This window comes from Oryza sativa, chromosome 3, assembly GCF_034140825.1.
Source record: "Oryza sativa Japonica Group chromosome 3, ASM3414082v1".
Taxonomy (NCBI): domain Eukaryota; kingdom Viridiplantae; phylum Streptophyta; class Magnoliopsida; order Poales; family Poaceae; genus Oryza; species Oryza sativa.
This window is the reverse complement of record NC_089037.1, coordinates 36,553,525-36,569,502: the sequence shown is the minus strand read 5'-3', so window position 1 is coordinate 36,569,502 and position 15,978 is coordinate 36,553,525. Positions and strand designations below refer to the sequence as shown.

The 15,978-nt window shown below is 43.0% G+C and overlaps 1 protein-coding gene and 1 long non-coding RNA gene across 5 annotated transcripts; one reads left to right on the top strand and one right to left on the bottom strand.

The window, feature by feature from the left end:
- Positions 1–365: 365 nt before the first annotated feature.
- Positions 366–6,456, bottom strand: LOC4334769 (uncharacterized). Of its 4 annotated transcripts, none has more exons than XM_015777044.3 (14): positions 6,222–6,456; positions 4,522–4,644; positions 4,338–4,439; positions 4,116–4,246; positions 3,763–4,032; positions 3,413–3,591; positions 2,270–2,313; positions 2,002–2,091; positions 1,798–1,914; positions 1,583–1,707; positions 1,231–1,503; positions 1,000–1,133; positions 782–868; positions 366–674 (listed from the first exon to the last, which is right to left on the bottom strand). In XM_015777044.3, the coding sequence occupies exons 1-14, from the start codon at positions 6,265–6,267 to the stop codon at positions 557–559; spliced, it is 1,839 nt and encodes a 612-aa protein (XP_015632530.1). In that variant the 5' UTR covers positions 6,268–6,456; the 3' UTR covers positions 366–556. The 4 variants fall into 4 exon arrangements, with proteins under 4 accessions (XP_015632530.1, XP_015632531.1, XP_015632532.1 ...); XM_015777045.3 differs by having other exon boundaries at positions 782–865; XM_015777046.3 differs by having other exon boundaries at positions 2,002–2,085.
- Positions 6,457–11,077: 4,621 nt separating this feature from the next.
- Positions 11,078–12,931, top strand: LOC107280417 (uncharacterized). The gene is made up of 4 exons (XR_003241544.2): positions 11,078–11,257; positions 11,487–12,237; positions 12,346–12,544; positions 12,637–12,931. It is a non-coding gene; the product is annotated as an uncharacterized lncRNA (long non-coding RNA).
- The last annotated feature ends 3,047 nt before the right edge of the window (positions 12,932–15,978 follow it).

Genomic DNA, 15,978 nt, shown 5'->3' with positions numbered 1-15,978 from the left:
AGTAAGTAACGACTTGTAGTATGAAAATGAGGGAGTACAATGCGCATGCACGATTACGATTACAAGTAGTAATAATGAGCCAATATTTAATGAAATCTGTCCATGGACTGAACCATGAGGCCCACAGCAATTATCTGAGTTTTAATAAAACCCGTAGCAATTTCAAGTACACATTGCTAGACGACCATCTCATGAGCATCCCCTGCCACCCACCCCTTATATTTCCACACAAACACATAATGCACAATATCGGTTTTACTCGTGCAGCATCCACAAAGCGAAATTCAATACGTTTCAAGTTGGAAGCTTTGGCACTTCCCGTCCTGCCAAATACTTTGGGATTTTTTTAAAAAACAAATAGGATATATCCAAGATAGACACGCTACTTTTACTTAACATTGTATTTAACATCTCAGCATCACCATAGCTGAATGTTCTTCAACTCCCAGTGCGATACACACCAAAACAAAACACGGCAAGGGACATGTAGTAACATTACAGGGCTACTAGAGAGAGAGAGAGAGAGAGAGAGAGAGAGGAGTAGAACGAACATATTCTACCGGTAGCACCATCTTTCACCATTTCTGTATGTGCACTGGTATTCACAGCCCTCTGGGGGTTCTTGCTCTTCCACATCGTCATGAGGACGCCAATATGGCAAGGGCACAGGCCACCTGTATGTAGTTCAATATACGCAATGTGATGAGGATTTTGAGACGTAACTTGGCACTGTTATATATATATATATATATATATATATATATATATAATATCAGAAAACCTGTTTAGCTTGACACTGCCATCTCCAGGGATTTTCCAGCCAGGCGCATCAGATGGATCACTACCATTGCCAACTTCAGCAGCACTACTGCCAAGCACACCATTGAATTATATTTAGCAAATCTTACAGCCAAGTCTTTTTTTAAAAAAAAAAATAACATGAAGACATCAGATGGCAAGCACTTGAATAACCAAAAGAGAGAAGAAATCCGCAAATACCTTTCATTCTCAAAACATGCCAGAATTTTAAGAATTACATCCCATGGCATGTAAGGGGTTCCTATTTTTTTATCATAAAAGTTCATGCCAATAACTTTCCCATCCAAACCAATAAGAGGTCCTCCGATTCCAGCCTACGTTGAGTGACATGGACAAATTGTCATTTGTAATCAATCACCGTGTATAAATAGACAAGAAATTTTAAATCAACAGCTAGCTAGCGGTACATACCTTAGTAGTTTTGCATGAGGAACGTATAAGGAAATTGCAATCAAGTGTGCCAGTCCAGTCAACCAAATCCCCACATACAGCCATTATTTTGCCTGATTCGAAGCAACGCCCTAGAGCTGCTACTTGAGGTGGACACTCATTGTCAAGCTTCATATTTGCTGGACGAGCATGGAAATCCATGTCGTTGACACTGACTAGAGCAACATTGTAGTGTAAACTATAATGCTGTAATGTTCCTTGTCTGCGTTGTTCGTTTGGAAGCAACACTTCAATCTGCAAATAAATTAATGAAGTGAGTGAGACTTAAACAAAGAGCAGAATAAGTAGGAGGAGCTAATTAATTAGCACCCACCCTCAAGTTTTCATCAATCTTGTTTCTGTCACCAGACTCTGCAACCAAGCTCGCTGATGTCAGAATAATTGTACATCCCTTCCATTCTATAAAAAAACCCGTGCATGCGAAAAATCTCCTTTCTCCTGCACACATGCATAGTTTTGATTATTGTTTATTAGTGAGGACCAAATGCAAATATGAATAGCACATTATATTATTTAGTGTAAAATCACCTTTGAATGAAGCAAGTGCAACAACACTTTGATGTATGTCACAAGGAAACTTTTTAATGACTTCACCATATACAAAGCCAAAATTCTCCTCAAAAGAATAAGCCAATATCAAGCCATCTGGAAGAAGATACATGGTAGAATAGTCAATAGTGTACAAAAGGTGTGGTGCGCAATAAGTTAGCAAATTTACAAACATCGACTCACCATCTAACACGTTTACTGGTGGCTTGGGATAACCCAAGGAGTTTAGATACTCAACGTGTTCCTTATCGAGACCACCTCTATGAACTGGTGCTGCACAAGGCCAAATGATTACTGATTAGCACTGAAATACACTACTATTAGATGTGATAAGTTCATATAAAATAGAAACTTCAAATGTAAAAGCTAATCCCGCACCACCAGTGAGAACCTTAAAAATAGATACATTACAGATAACCACAATATATGCAAGGTATGGCACTATGCTCACCTTCTGGATGACAGTCAGATAGCTCACCCGGTCCCTCTCCATCCCTGCAGAAGAACAACAACCCAAAGGTAAAACAGGTCATACCAGTGCATTAATATGCAACACAGTACAAAAACCTACCACGGTAGCATCATAGGCAAGGGTAAAACAGAGAGAGAAAAGAGGATCCCAAGTTGTGTGGGTTTGTACCCACATTTCAAGAAAACAAGGGGTAAGTTGAGCATCAAAAGATCACCAGAACTGTGAAATATCATAATCCCTTTAGTGTGCACATTTCCTTTAAATTAGACAAAACAGGCTTCACCAATGGAAACAAGAAATATGACTAATTTATACAGCAAAATTATTATTGGTTCAAGTGAAAAACGAATGCACGCTGTCATCTTGTCACCTTAGGCGAAAAGAGCAAATGGGGAAAACAGGCGTGCATCTGACAAATATGAACTAGCCCACTAGTCCTACCTCTCAATCAACCAAACAGCCCACAGTGCTCATTCACCTCCGTTTGCTTCTTCAAAAACCATAAATCAGACAAGGACGCATCAAGGCGTTATCCTCTGTTCAGCAGCACGGTTCTCTCGTTGTGTGCCACACATTGCCCCTCTACTATTCCCTCAGCACGATAATGACAACCATGCATGCCCCTATCCCTTCTCCTTTCCCTCTAACCTAGCCAGACCAAGCTCGCACAGCTGCCAGACCGAGCTCACAGTGCTTCCTAGGAGGGCAAAGCAGTAGCTTTTGGACCAAGCTCACTGACAGGCGAGGAAGGTGGCCAAAGGAGGCAGGATGAGAAGCTCAGCTTAGCCTATTCATCCTTTTTTTTTTCTTCCTCACTGTTTTTCCTCTAGAGTGAGCACTTGTGTGCCCTAGCACCTTGCACAGTTGCACTTAAGACCTAAAAGGGGAGGAGGGCTTGTTTAACACTTTTGACTGCACTGACTGTGATACACACAAATGGACGTCAACTGCCTTGGTACAGGTGGCTAAGAACCAACAGCTATTGATCCAGATCATTGCAGAACATATAAGAGCTCATATGTGTTTGCATGCAAATCAGCCTACTGTATATAAACTCATGTAGGGTAAGAGGATAGAAAAAAGTGGGTGAACCAGCGAGAGGCAAACATCAGTAAGGCATACCTGACTCTTTTCAAATTTTGTAACCGTTTAAGAATCCTGTTTTGCAGGGTTGGCAAATAATGCTTAAAGATAATGAGAATTGACATCCATGACAGGATAAAGGTTGTATCCATAGCCAAAAACTTATTCATGCCAACAAATTTCCCATCAAAGTCAAAGAGAGGTCCACCTTCCCAGTCCTAACACAAATATAAAGTGATGGTCAACAAGGGTTACATTTCAACAAAACAAAGTGATATTGAACAAGAGTTGCATAGAAAAAAAAAGACCATTTTTATAGGCTCTGATAAAGTTTAGCGCATATGGTAACAGAAAAGTGTCAAAATGTGCTTGTATTAATGCGAGTGTACCTCAGCCATCACCGAAATGTCATGGCAAACTTCAGATCTGTTTGAATTATGATGACTACCCACCATCACACTTTTGGTAATTAATCCGCCATACTTGTTACGCGATACAGCTACTAGCTTCTTTTTGGCATACCTATCCTTCAAATGTTCGGAAAGTACAACATGAACATCAAGAGACTCCATGGTGTAGACAACAGCAAAGTTCTTGTCTAAATCATATTTTGCCAAATAACCCTTGTACACTTCATTGCCTTCATGGCGCACTTCAATCTATAATGACAAAGCAAGAAACAAGTCACAAATATCCTAAGCAAACAAGCGAAAATTAGTAAAGGATGACTAGCAGCACCAACCTTTAAGTTATCATAAATTTCTTCAGTATCATAGAAAGCTCTAACCAAACTAGCCGAAGTCAGAAAAATTGTACCAGACCCCTCCTGGCAACTGATAGCTGTGCCTGAGCATGCATATATCGGTATGTTTCCTACACAAGATTGCAGGTTAAACCATTTATAACCGGGGACACTATTAAAATATAAATTTGTGAATGTATGTATAACGGTAACATATATCACCATCAGACAAAGCCAGAGAAACAACGCTTTTAGACAATTTTGATGCAACTTCAGCGCTGAGAGTAGCCCAGACATCTTGAATAGAGCCCGAATGTAAGTCGCCTGGTTTAAAACACTATAAAACACGTGTTAGTTCTCAAATAGAGGTGAAAAGAAGATATGCATATAAGGGAAGCCAGCGGACCTGAGATCAATGACTTGGTTGTCTGTCCCCCCTTACTGTGAGCAGCCTTATTCTTGGAGCTTCTTGAGAGAAAATGACCAGCCCTCCTCCTAATTTTCCGCACGTGCCCAATGGCTGAATTGACTGAATTAAGCAAAATAAAAAAAAGTGTGGTGTCATAAACAGTAAAGAAACACTGCAAAACCATGCATCAGAGCTCTAACGAAAGGAATGGTAGCGGGTAATAATACAGGTGGATTAATGTCAAGGTTGATGGTCCGGTGAAGTTGCCAGTTCCTTAGTCCCTGCATATAGTTGGACAAGACGGAGGTAATAATAGGCTAGTTGGTACAAACTTGGATCGGCCAGGCAACCAGGGTAAAACAGTTGGCTGCTATTTCAGGCTAGCTTTGGGTGGTCTGTAGGAGCTAGAAGTTTGCTGTCTCTCTCTGTTTCCAGGAGTGGTGCTGGAGTTAGGCCCTGTTTGATTCAGCTTAGGATTATTATAATCTGGATTATTAGGAGTAAGCTGAAACAAACAAGTAGATTATTATGCTAAATTATTATAATCTATAAGCCAGATTACTATAATCCAATAATCTCCTCTAGAGGAGCTTTTTCCAGATTATTGAGTGGATAAAGACCCACTACCCTTAGATGCCTCTAATAATCTAGAGAAACAAACAACTCGTAGCTTATTTTATGTCAGCTTATTATAATCTAGCTTAGAGTAATCTGATTTAATAATCTAGATTACAATAATCTTAAGCTGAAACAAACAGGGCCTTAGATGTTAGTGAAATGTTTCAGAACTTGGTTGTAAGCTGGAGTGTCCCCAGTGTGCGGGTGCGTGTGTGAGTTGGGTTTCTGATTGTGTTAGGCTTTCTCCGATATATAATGATCTCATTTCTAAAAAAAAAAGTTGAGGCTAGCACTCCACCATGCCCATAGTTGAGCAAGCTTTTTCAGACATTAATCCCTGTGGCTTTGCAGTGAAACAGGAGGACGTGCAATCAGTGGTCACATAGGAGTGTACAGAGCAGCACAGCGGAGAGCAAAGGAAGTGCCAGGCAGATTCCGTGGCGAAAAGAAGGCTGGTCGACAGCTGAACATACATCTGGTTCATGTTCATCCGTGAAACTAACTAGTATGAAGTAAATTAAATGTTCAGCCTGTGGCTTATAAGTATTAAGGTAGATCCACTTGTGTAGTGAGTTTTATATCTGAGCATTAGAATGGATCTGGATGCTTGTATGGGTGCAGATTGCTTAGTTGTAGTTTTGGGGGCTTTATTCTTTTCCCCTCCCACTCCACCCCGCTTTATCCTTTTCCCCTCCCACTCCACCCTCCTAATCGTAATCGTACATGCAAGAACTCCAGACATAGGGTAATTAGTTTAGAGGCCTTGGCTTCAAATTCTATGAAAATTTTGAAACATATGATGCCTAATAATAACTAAAATTGATGAATTCAGCCCTAGGCCTGCCCATCTGCTGGCCCCGCCCCGGCAAGGCACGACGACTACACCAAGAAGGAGACGGGTCTCCTTCTGCGACGAACCAAACGACGTCATCCAAGGCCAGCCCCAGTTTCCCCGGTTCACCGTCGGGCTGGGTTAGGTGGAGGACAAGCGATAGGGGAGACGAGGCGGAGGCGGCGATGGGCGACTGTTAGATCGATCGAGGAACAAGGGGAGACGAAAGTAAAAAAGAACAGCTTGCCTGGTGAACTCCAACTCTCTTTGGGGGAGAAAGGTAGCTGCAACATAATGTCAGCGTCCTCGATCTGTTGGGCCTTGGGGTGAAGGAAGGCGGCAGCTTCCGCCGCCGCCGCCGCCGCCGCCGCTTTTCTTCGACCGAGGAAGACGAGGAGTGCCTGCGACGCGGCGTCAAGTGGATCGAAGAAACCCTAGACGCGGCGTCAAGGACTCAAGGTGATTACTAGTAGTACTGATTTGGAGTACTACTAGTCCTAGTACTAGTTATAGATGGCCAAAAGGCCCGCCCGGCACGGCCCGGCCCAGACACGGCCCAGCAGCCATCGGGCCGGGCACGGCCCGATCGGCACTTCGTGCCGGGCCGATCCGGCCCATGGGCTGCACTTCCAGCCCAGCCACGGCCCACCAGCTGTCGGGCTGTGCCGTACCGGCCCGTAGGCATGGGTGGCCCATCGGGTCTTTTTTAAAATAAGTCTATTTTTAGTTCCTCCTCTTTGGACTTACATATGTATAGCTAAAATAAGTCTATCTTTCTTCCCTCCTCTTTGGGCTGACATATGTATAGCTAAAATAAGTCTATTTTTCGTCCCTCCTCTTTGGGCTGACATATGTATAGATAAAAAAAGTCTATTATAGGTACATATTTTTTTGTTTATGGCATATAATATGTCTATTTTTACTCTCCTATTTTTTTTGTGTATCGGGCCTAGCTACCGGCCCATTGTGCCGGGCCAGCCCAACGTGCTTGTGGAGAGGCCTAGGCACGGCCAGATGGTTGGGCCGGGCCGGCATGGGCCCGACCTCTATCGGGCCATGCCGTGCTTGGGCCGGGCCAAAATGGAGTGCCATGGGCCGGGCCGTCGGGCCTCGGACCTTTTGGCCATCTATAACTAGTACAAGTCTATCACCGGTTTGGTTGGCTTGCTATCTTTACTTTACCAAGTCCACCACCGGCTGTTTTCATTTGGTTGAGTTGGGGAACTCATCCTCTCGGCATGGAAAACGCAATTTTCTATGATTAATTAAGTATTTCATTCGTTTCACATTGTAAGACTTTCTAGTATTGTCCATATTTATTTTGATGTTAATTAATCTAGACATATGCATGTGTTTGATTCATTAACATCTATATGTATGTGGGCAATGCTAGAAAGTCTTACGTTATAAAATGAAGGGAGTACTAGCAAAAGTGCCCATGCGTTGCAACAGGAAACGTACAGATCAGAAAAATATGCAATTAGTTAAAATACAAATTTGCTGCAATATTTGGTATTTTTAAGTAGGTATGTGTATAATTAAACAAAATTTACAAGTAAAGCAAGTGTGAGAAATAAAATGTCATGGTTAAATTTATTTTTATTAAATTCTCCATGATTAGTTACGCTCTTTGGAATTTTATTGAAAATTTCAAAGCTTAATTGCTAATTTTAATAATACAAACATCATTTAACAATTATTTAATCAGAAAAAGAAAGAAAATCCTTCCTTTTAGGTTTGCAGGTTTGCTTAGAAATAAATACATTTAATAACTATAATTGTAATATAATTGTAAATGCTTCTAAAAAAATAAAGTACTAAAAATGAACTTCTTCTCTTTTTCTTCGGCCCGAGGGACCAAAAATAGACTTCTTTCCGGCCCTTGCCGGTCAGCCCATGGCCTTTTGCGCTCGCGCGGGCGCGCTTCCCCTCCCCAGGCCGCAACCTAGGCTTGGGCCAGAAAAGTGGCCTCGCTCTCGATCCCTCTTGGGCCGATTTCGACCCGGCCGACTCTGGCCGTCCGATCTCTAGGGTTTTGATCGGACGGCCGAGCGTCGAGATCGAGGAAACAAACCCCCCCTCTCTCTCTCTCCTCGGCCGCTGAAACCCTAGCCCATTTCCTTCCCTCCCTTCTCTCTTCGTCGCCCTCCCCTCCGCGCCCCGATGCTCTCTCCATCTCTCTCAACCTTCCCCCGAGTGGCGGCGTTGGCGGCGTCAGCGGCGCCCTTCCCCCCGAGCGGCGGCGACGGTGCCCCTCCTCTCTCGAGTGGCGGCGGCGCCCTTCCTCCCGCGAGCGGTGGCGACGCCCTTCCACACCACCGGCAGCGGCGGCGGCGGCCCGTCGGTGTCCCAACGGCGGCGACGCTCTCCCCTCCGCCGGATCCAGCAGGGGGAAGCCGCCAGCGGCCAACTGTCCCGGCGGCGGCGACGGCGACGACCTCCTTCGATCTTTTTTTTTTTTGGATTTGGATATATTTGTGTACATGCTTTCTCCGATTTTATTTGTGTGATTGAACTCCGATTGAGATTTTTTTTGGGTTGATTGAATTCCGATTGGGATTTTTTTTTGGGGAGGAGGGGCGACGGACGAGGTGACGAACGGAAAAATACGGGGACAACGATGATGTCGCAGTGGCGATGCTCAGAGCACACTCCAGAGCAGCGAGGGCGTGGTCCACGTTCCCGTTCAACTGCTGCATGGAATGGGACGAAATTAGATGGAACAGAGACGACATTGAGAGTAGATTGAGGAACACAAGAAAAGAGAGGGCAATCGTGGCTCATCGGCGCTGGTGGCGGTCGTCGTCTTCACGGCCGGCGACGAGGTTGAGATGGAAGAGGGGGGCTGAAGTTCTCCCCCTCAGTTTCTTCAACTCAGGAGCGAACATGAAAGGGGAGGCGAGGCAGCTAGGAGGATATAAAGGACCGGTTTAGTTCCCAAATTTTTTCTCCAAAAAAGTCACATCGAATTTTGGACACATACATGCAGCATAAAATATAGATAAAAATAAAAACTAATTGCACAGTTAAGAGGGAAATCACAAGACGAATATTTTGAGTCTAATTGTTTCATGATTAGCCATAAGTGCTATAGTAACCCACATGTGCTAATGATGGATTAATTATGCTCAAAATATTAGTCTCGATATTTTCAGGGGAGTTATGAAATTAGTTTTTTCATTCATGTCCAAAAACTCTTTCCGATATCCGATCAAATATCCGATATGACACCAAAAAATTTTTTTTCGCGAACTAAACCAGGCCACGTGTTCGGCGTTGGGCACGATGAGGCTACGCGTCGGCACCGCTTCCTTCTCGCTCTACTATCTTTCTTTCTGTGTCTTTTGGTCGGCTGGAGATGGTGCACACAAGGGAAACGACCCAAGGACCAAGGTGACTGCCAAGTGGGTCCAGGGCGTGAGAAGGATGGGTAAGCAAATCACTGAACATACTGTTTGAGTGATTTTCAGGATTTTCTTCATTTATTTTCGTCCTCACTTCTTTGTAATTCAATAGTTTAAGTTAGGGGGCTGATAAAATAGTGTGGATTTTTGTGATGATAGTTAAGTGTCTAGTTTCCATTTTTCCAAGTTGCACTAAAAAAATTCAGGGTATATTATTCTCAGGAAAATAAAGAAAAGAGGCTTGTTGGAGCACTGTTTGAATTTATTTTAAGGTTTAAACTGATGAAATAAATTCTGGAAAAATATATTGTTGTATGATAAATAAACTAATATTTGAATAAATTATGTTACCTGTACACATTCATGTGAGTTAATACATATTTGAGTGATGCAATGTTTTTGCCAATTAGGGTTTTAGAAATAATCCATTGTTTGACTGCTTTGGTTGATTTGTTTGAGGTATCAAATGTAAAGATAAAATTATGGCAAAATTGAATGTATTGAGAAGAATCCACATTAATTTAGGGAGGAAGAGAGGGAGAGAGATTGAGATAGAGAGGAGGGACGTGCGGCGCGGGCATGACCGGCAGGACATGCACGACGCGCTGCTAATGGTGCTGCCTAACTGACACTAGGCGTGGTGAGGGAGCGATGCATGGGGATAGGGAGAAAGAGAGATGGAAGGACTGACATGAGTTTTTTTTTTTGACCTACCACGTTGTTTTTCTTTCCTATTGATAAAAAGGTATATTTTAATGGATGCGATTTCTAGCAGCAAGCATCAGTGTTTTGACAGTGTATTTTTTTTTCCAAAGATTGTCTTTTACGTGTTTAGGAGCTAAAATCGTAAAGTCGCATTGTCTTATTGTAAAATTTGCCTAATTACTTACTCCCCCGTTTCAGAATAAGTCAACCTAAGATATAATAGAATATTACCTAGTATAACGAATCTAGATAAAAACATGTCCAGATTCTTTGCACCAGATAATATTCCATCTAATTCTAGATATGTTTATTTTGATATGGAAGGAATACGGTATTTGCTGTATACCGTTAGATATATTTATTATGGGATGGAAGAAGTATGTTGTAGAGTATTTGTATACCATTACATATGTTTATTTTGGTATGAAAGAAGTATGTTGTAGAGTATTGGTATGCCGTTTAGTAATAGTTACTACCTCGGTCCCAAAAGGAAATTAGCTTTGAATATGATGAAGCCATTTTTTATATACAGAGGTAGTCCAGTAAGTAGTAGCAGCAGCTACCGAGTACCGAAGTTGAGAAGTGAAGTGCGGCGGCAATGGAACAAACACGGACGCCAAGAACTCAATCTGGTTCGTCAAGGTTGGATCTGCTCAATTTGCAAGAACAAAAATCTATGAAATGCATGTAAAAGATCCGAAGACATTTGTCATATGAAAAGGATGTTTTTAGAGTACCTTGGGCCAAAAAGTGCACTTGTGAACTATAGAACATAATATTTCTAAACAAGTAGGAGGGGTTTTGTGCAAACGAAAAGAAAGAACTCCAGCGCCACAGCGGAGCTTCTTCACCAAATAGGAAAAAAGGGAGGTCAACACCTTTTTCAAAATCTGCTGCATATGAATGTTATGAACGTAAGTGGAAACCACGCAGAGAGGAGAGAGCAGAGCTGAGCAGCTCGTGACCATGGTGACGGAAGAGAACTCTCACAGTTTTTAATGCAGTTCTACTCCACTTTAGCTTCCCCTTCCTCTAGCTTGTTCTTCCTCCCCTCTCCTCTCATTTCCACTCCTCTCATCAACCATGAAACCATTCATGAAACACCTGGCACGCCTGCTATGTCTACGTACTCGAGGGCGGAGGGGCGCAGACCGTCAAAGGCATCGCCGCCGTGGTACGCCACCTCTCCCTCTCCGCATACATCATCTTTGTATATTATATCTTGCTGGCTTGATTCGTATGAGCAATAGTGTATGTTTTTCTTACCTGGTTTGATTCGTATGAGCAACAGAGTATATATTTCGCATTGTTTTTTTCTTTTCAAGAAAGATTTTTCTTTGCTTAATGTATTTTTTCTCTCTCTCTACTATACATATGTTTTTTTTTCCTCACTGCGGCCGCAGCATATGCTTGGTGGTCGTGGCGACGTCTGCCTCGCGCCCGACCCCGACTTGTAGCAGCCGCGCGCCTCGATCGATCTATCGCGTGGACTAGCTAGGTGCCGCGCGAGAGGGAAGTACCTCTGGTCGGCGACATTGCGCGGGTTGCGGGCGTGTGCCGCTCGATCGCAGTTTCCTCAGTTCCATCCAATGTGTCAGTTCCCTTTCGATTACTCTTGGGTTCCTTATTTTAACCAAATTAGTAGTTCATTTTCTTTTTAGGTCTCAATTTGAATACCAATCCACCTCAAGTCGATGTGGAGCGTGCTCGTCAACATCGGCCCAGCATTGTTATCGTTTACCCTGTCAAAGTGATTGATGGCCGTCGAGTCGTTATGCATGGTGCGGGCTCTGGATTTATCATCAGTTCTACAGCAGATGGCAAGTGCATTGTACTCACATGTCGCCATGTGGTCAAAGGAAGCAAGGGCTTTGACCCAGCTACGGATTTGCTGCGTATTAGGTTTCTGCAGGGTGTTGAAGAGGACATGCAAGGTCAATTAATATTAGAAGATCCATTTTTAGACATTGCCTTCATCTTAGTTAGTAACATGCCAATTATGCTGCCGGCGTTGCGTTTTGCCCCGGGAGTGGATTTGCCAGTCGGCACTCCTGTCTTCCTCCTAGGAAACTGCTTTCTGGAGCAACTCCCAGGCTGCAATATTCAAACTGCAATTATGCCAACAATACCTACTGTATCCCCAGGTGGAATAAGGTATATTTTGTACCTCAGTTATTTTGTTAGGAGAATTAAACTTATCTTCGTTGAGCTGTGTACTAATAAACAAAAAAATCGTGTTTTTTTTCTTTAATTGATCTGCAGTGCACCATGCAAAGTGGAATATGGTCCTCATATAACAAGAAGAGAGATTCAATTTACATGCCCAAACAAAGCAGGTTACTCTGGAAGTCCCCTCCTGCATGAAGAAAAGGTTATTGGAATACTAGGGCGTGGCGCATACCAAGCATCACTTGCAGTTTGCACTGAAAATTTGATCACCTTTTTGGAAACGAGGCTTGGTGTGAGTTATCCTTCTCTAAATTGTAGGCTAAAAGAACTATTTGTTTAATTGTAGGCTAAAGTAAATTGTTTATTTATTTTAATCTTTTTCAGGTGGACGAAGGTACGATCCCTGTTGAAGACTTGATCCAGATGTTATATCAGTACCGTACTTAGGCTAATCTGTTAGCATGGAGATAAGATCAACTTAAGCATTTCTACACATGCGTCTGTATTATCTGTAAGCATCGAGATGCAGCACTATTCTTTAGAGCGGTGTTAGCCTATCCTTTAGGATCAACTCAAGTACTCCTACATGCTTGGAACTATTGACATTTTAATATCTGCCGCTCTTATTTTGGCGCCTTTGGATATTATCTATTTGCAACTATTGTTGAAGTTTCAGCAACGACTGGTCGTTGGTTGCTTTTGTGGAGAAAATATATTATATGTCATTAAGGGTTTGTTTGCTTCACACCCTGAGAATCACGCCTAAGTCAGGCACGATTCTCAGGCGTCCGATTTTGGTGGTCTGTGGTTGGATGCACCCGTCTGAATGAGAGCGATCAGGTCAGGGCACTATCCAAACACGCCCTAAGTTTGTTATGGTTACGATTTATCACTGCCATCAGCTACTGCACCGTTAGTTCTTTTGAAAAGACATAATAGCCCTTTATTCATGCTTCAACTGTGCAGCAAATCGTAGCTTAGTCCACGCATGCTCTGCATGCTACTGCACCAGGTCAGGTTTAGCTTCTACGAGAGGTGCTTGACTGCTTGTGCGTGGATGAGGAGGGCAGCGGCCTGCGACAGGCCGACAGCATCACGGCAAGAACCGTAGCCATCCTGGAGCCAATATCTGGAACTAGAATTATAACTATTGGATCAAGAAACTAGAAATATATAAGACCTGGCTCCACTTAATCATATCTATTATCTACTAAAAGTCCATTAATCTTTCTATAAATGTTTCTAAGCCGTCATGTGGCGTTTCTACAAGCACTCCCAGATTGCCACGTGGCATTCTATAATCTTACCGTCGATTTTCATTTAAATTGGTGGATCTATTATTTTATACCATTATTCTTTATCTATTATAAAAGTTTAAGATGTTTTTGCCACAAATTTTGCGCGTCGTCACTGATTGTGTCCGTATCCGTATGAGTTCATTGCGTACGCTGGCCAATTCACAAAAGAATCAGAGATCGATTCAAAATCCTAATCGCTTACGGCGGGCAAATCACAAAATCAAAGATGGATTAAAAGCCCAATCGAGCAATCATCACTTTCAAATATAAGAACTACACCGACTGATAACCCCAGAAAAAGAAAAGGAATAAAATTCACACAAATCCATTACGCATCGAGCCGATGCATCGAGCAATTTCACTTTCACTTCAAGAACCCAACATGAACACAAGATTTTTGCTTCTGCTCCCGTTCGCCGCCGCCGGGCCGTCGCCTTCCCTCCGTCCCCGCCTCCCCTCCTGCCGGGCCGCCGCTCCCGGCCAAATCTGGCGGAGGGGAGGCGCAGACGCCGCCGCTGCCGCCCCCGCCTCCCTTCCTATGGAGGGTGCCGCCGCCGACGCGCGAGAAAGGCGAGGGGAGGGTGCGAGAGAGCCGAGGGGAGAAGAGAAGAAGAAAGAGAGGAGACGACAAGCCCCTGCATGCGCTGTAGCTAGGGTTGCGCTCTCCTGCGCGGTGGAGATGGAGAGAGAGAGCCAAGGGGAGGAGGGGAGAAGAGGAGAAGAAAGAGATAGAGAGAGAGAGAGAACGGACGCATGTGGCTCTTATCCATCCATACCGACTAAATTGACGAGAGACCAGGGTTTACAAAACCGCGCGGTTACCATGCACGGTAACCTTTTCAGTTTTTAAAACCACGGGTATGTCTCGTGGTTACCACGCGGTTTTGGCGGTAACCGGCGGTTACCGCGAAAACCGCCTTACCGCGGGGGGGGGGGGAGGGGGTGGCGGTAATCGCGCCATAAAAGGTAAGGGGAACCCTGCGCGAGATGCCATCACGGTAGGGAAAAAAATCAAAACTCGGCACGTTCTGGTTCCATGAATGTAAATTGCTAAAATAACACTTTTTTTTACAGCGCCGGGGCAGTGAAACGTCCAGTTTTTTGGACGGAGGAATCCCTTCTTTCTGTATAGTTGGTATAGTTGGTATCCACTAGCTATAAAACTGCTTTGAGAATTAGCCACATCACCCCAATTAGCTGAAACCGTTAGATCTTAAATCAACGTTTCAAGAGTGCACATGGCACTACCATCTGTGCCAATCAGGCCCAAATAAACAGGTTTCCGTCGTCGGCCCGTTACTAAATCCAGTCGCATCATGAAAGCCACTTAAAAGAGGAATTGCGCACAAAAAAACGTCATCACTAATCACTAATGTGAAGATCAGAGGTCATCCTTAATTCCACTTATTGATCTCCAATCTCCACCTAATTAAGCCTCTCCCAATTCATCATTATCGTCCACCTCGACAGGCACAGTACGTAGTATATACCAATCTATTAAGTTTGCAATAAAATAATTTTAGCCGCCCTTTACTAATTGCTAATTTTGATTTTATTTGAAATAAATTCTATCAAAGCTGTTTCTATTTATTCCCTTCTCTAGAAGATTGATCCCCGAGCACTCGAGCAGTCAGTCAGTCACAGAAGAGGGACGGAAAAAGAGGAATAAATTGAGTTCTCTTTTGTGCTTGGCTGATCTTGTCTAAAGCATTTATTTTGTTTTGTTTGATAACTTCTGTTGCATTTTGTAAAAATTGGTGCTTGCGGCTTGCGCATTGGTGGATAATACAGTGAAATAAATTCTTTTGTTTAGCGATAGTTATGATGATTGAACAAGCAATTGCAAACAGCTACTGTTGCTTTGCTTAAACTTGCAGTCTGGAGTGTTTTCTTGGTTGCATACTTACATAGCTCTTGAGGGTCAGCACGCAGTAAACCCTTTCCTTTCACTTCGTAGTAGTAGTACGGCCTGGTTTAGTTCCCAACTTTTTTTTCAAACTTTTACCTTTTCTGTCACATCAAAACTTTCATACATACACAAACTTCTAACTTTTCTATCACATTGTTCCAATTTCAATCAAACTTCTAATTATAGCGTGAACTACTACTCCGTACTTTTGTAAAGTGCGTTGGACACACTGTGGCTGCTGTAAAGGCACTTGTGTGTAAAAAACATTTCTATGAGTGGGGTACATTTTATTCGGGGATAGGAAACAATAGATGTGCACAGTTGAAAGTTGTTCAAAGGCTTACCAAAACAAGTGCTTCACATTTCTTGGTTCATTTAAAAACTCGAAAGTTGCATATGAAAATGTATCAAAAGTTGTTTTTGCTGGTTTGAGTAGAGAGAGATGATGGATTTGAACTTAGTTGAATTTGACTAGGACAATAACTTGCTTTTGTTTCGTTCAAAAAAATAACTTGCTTT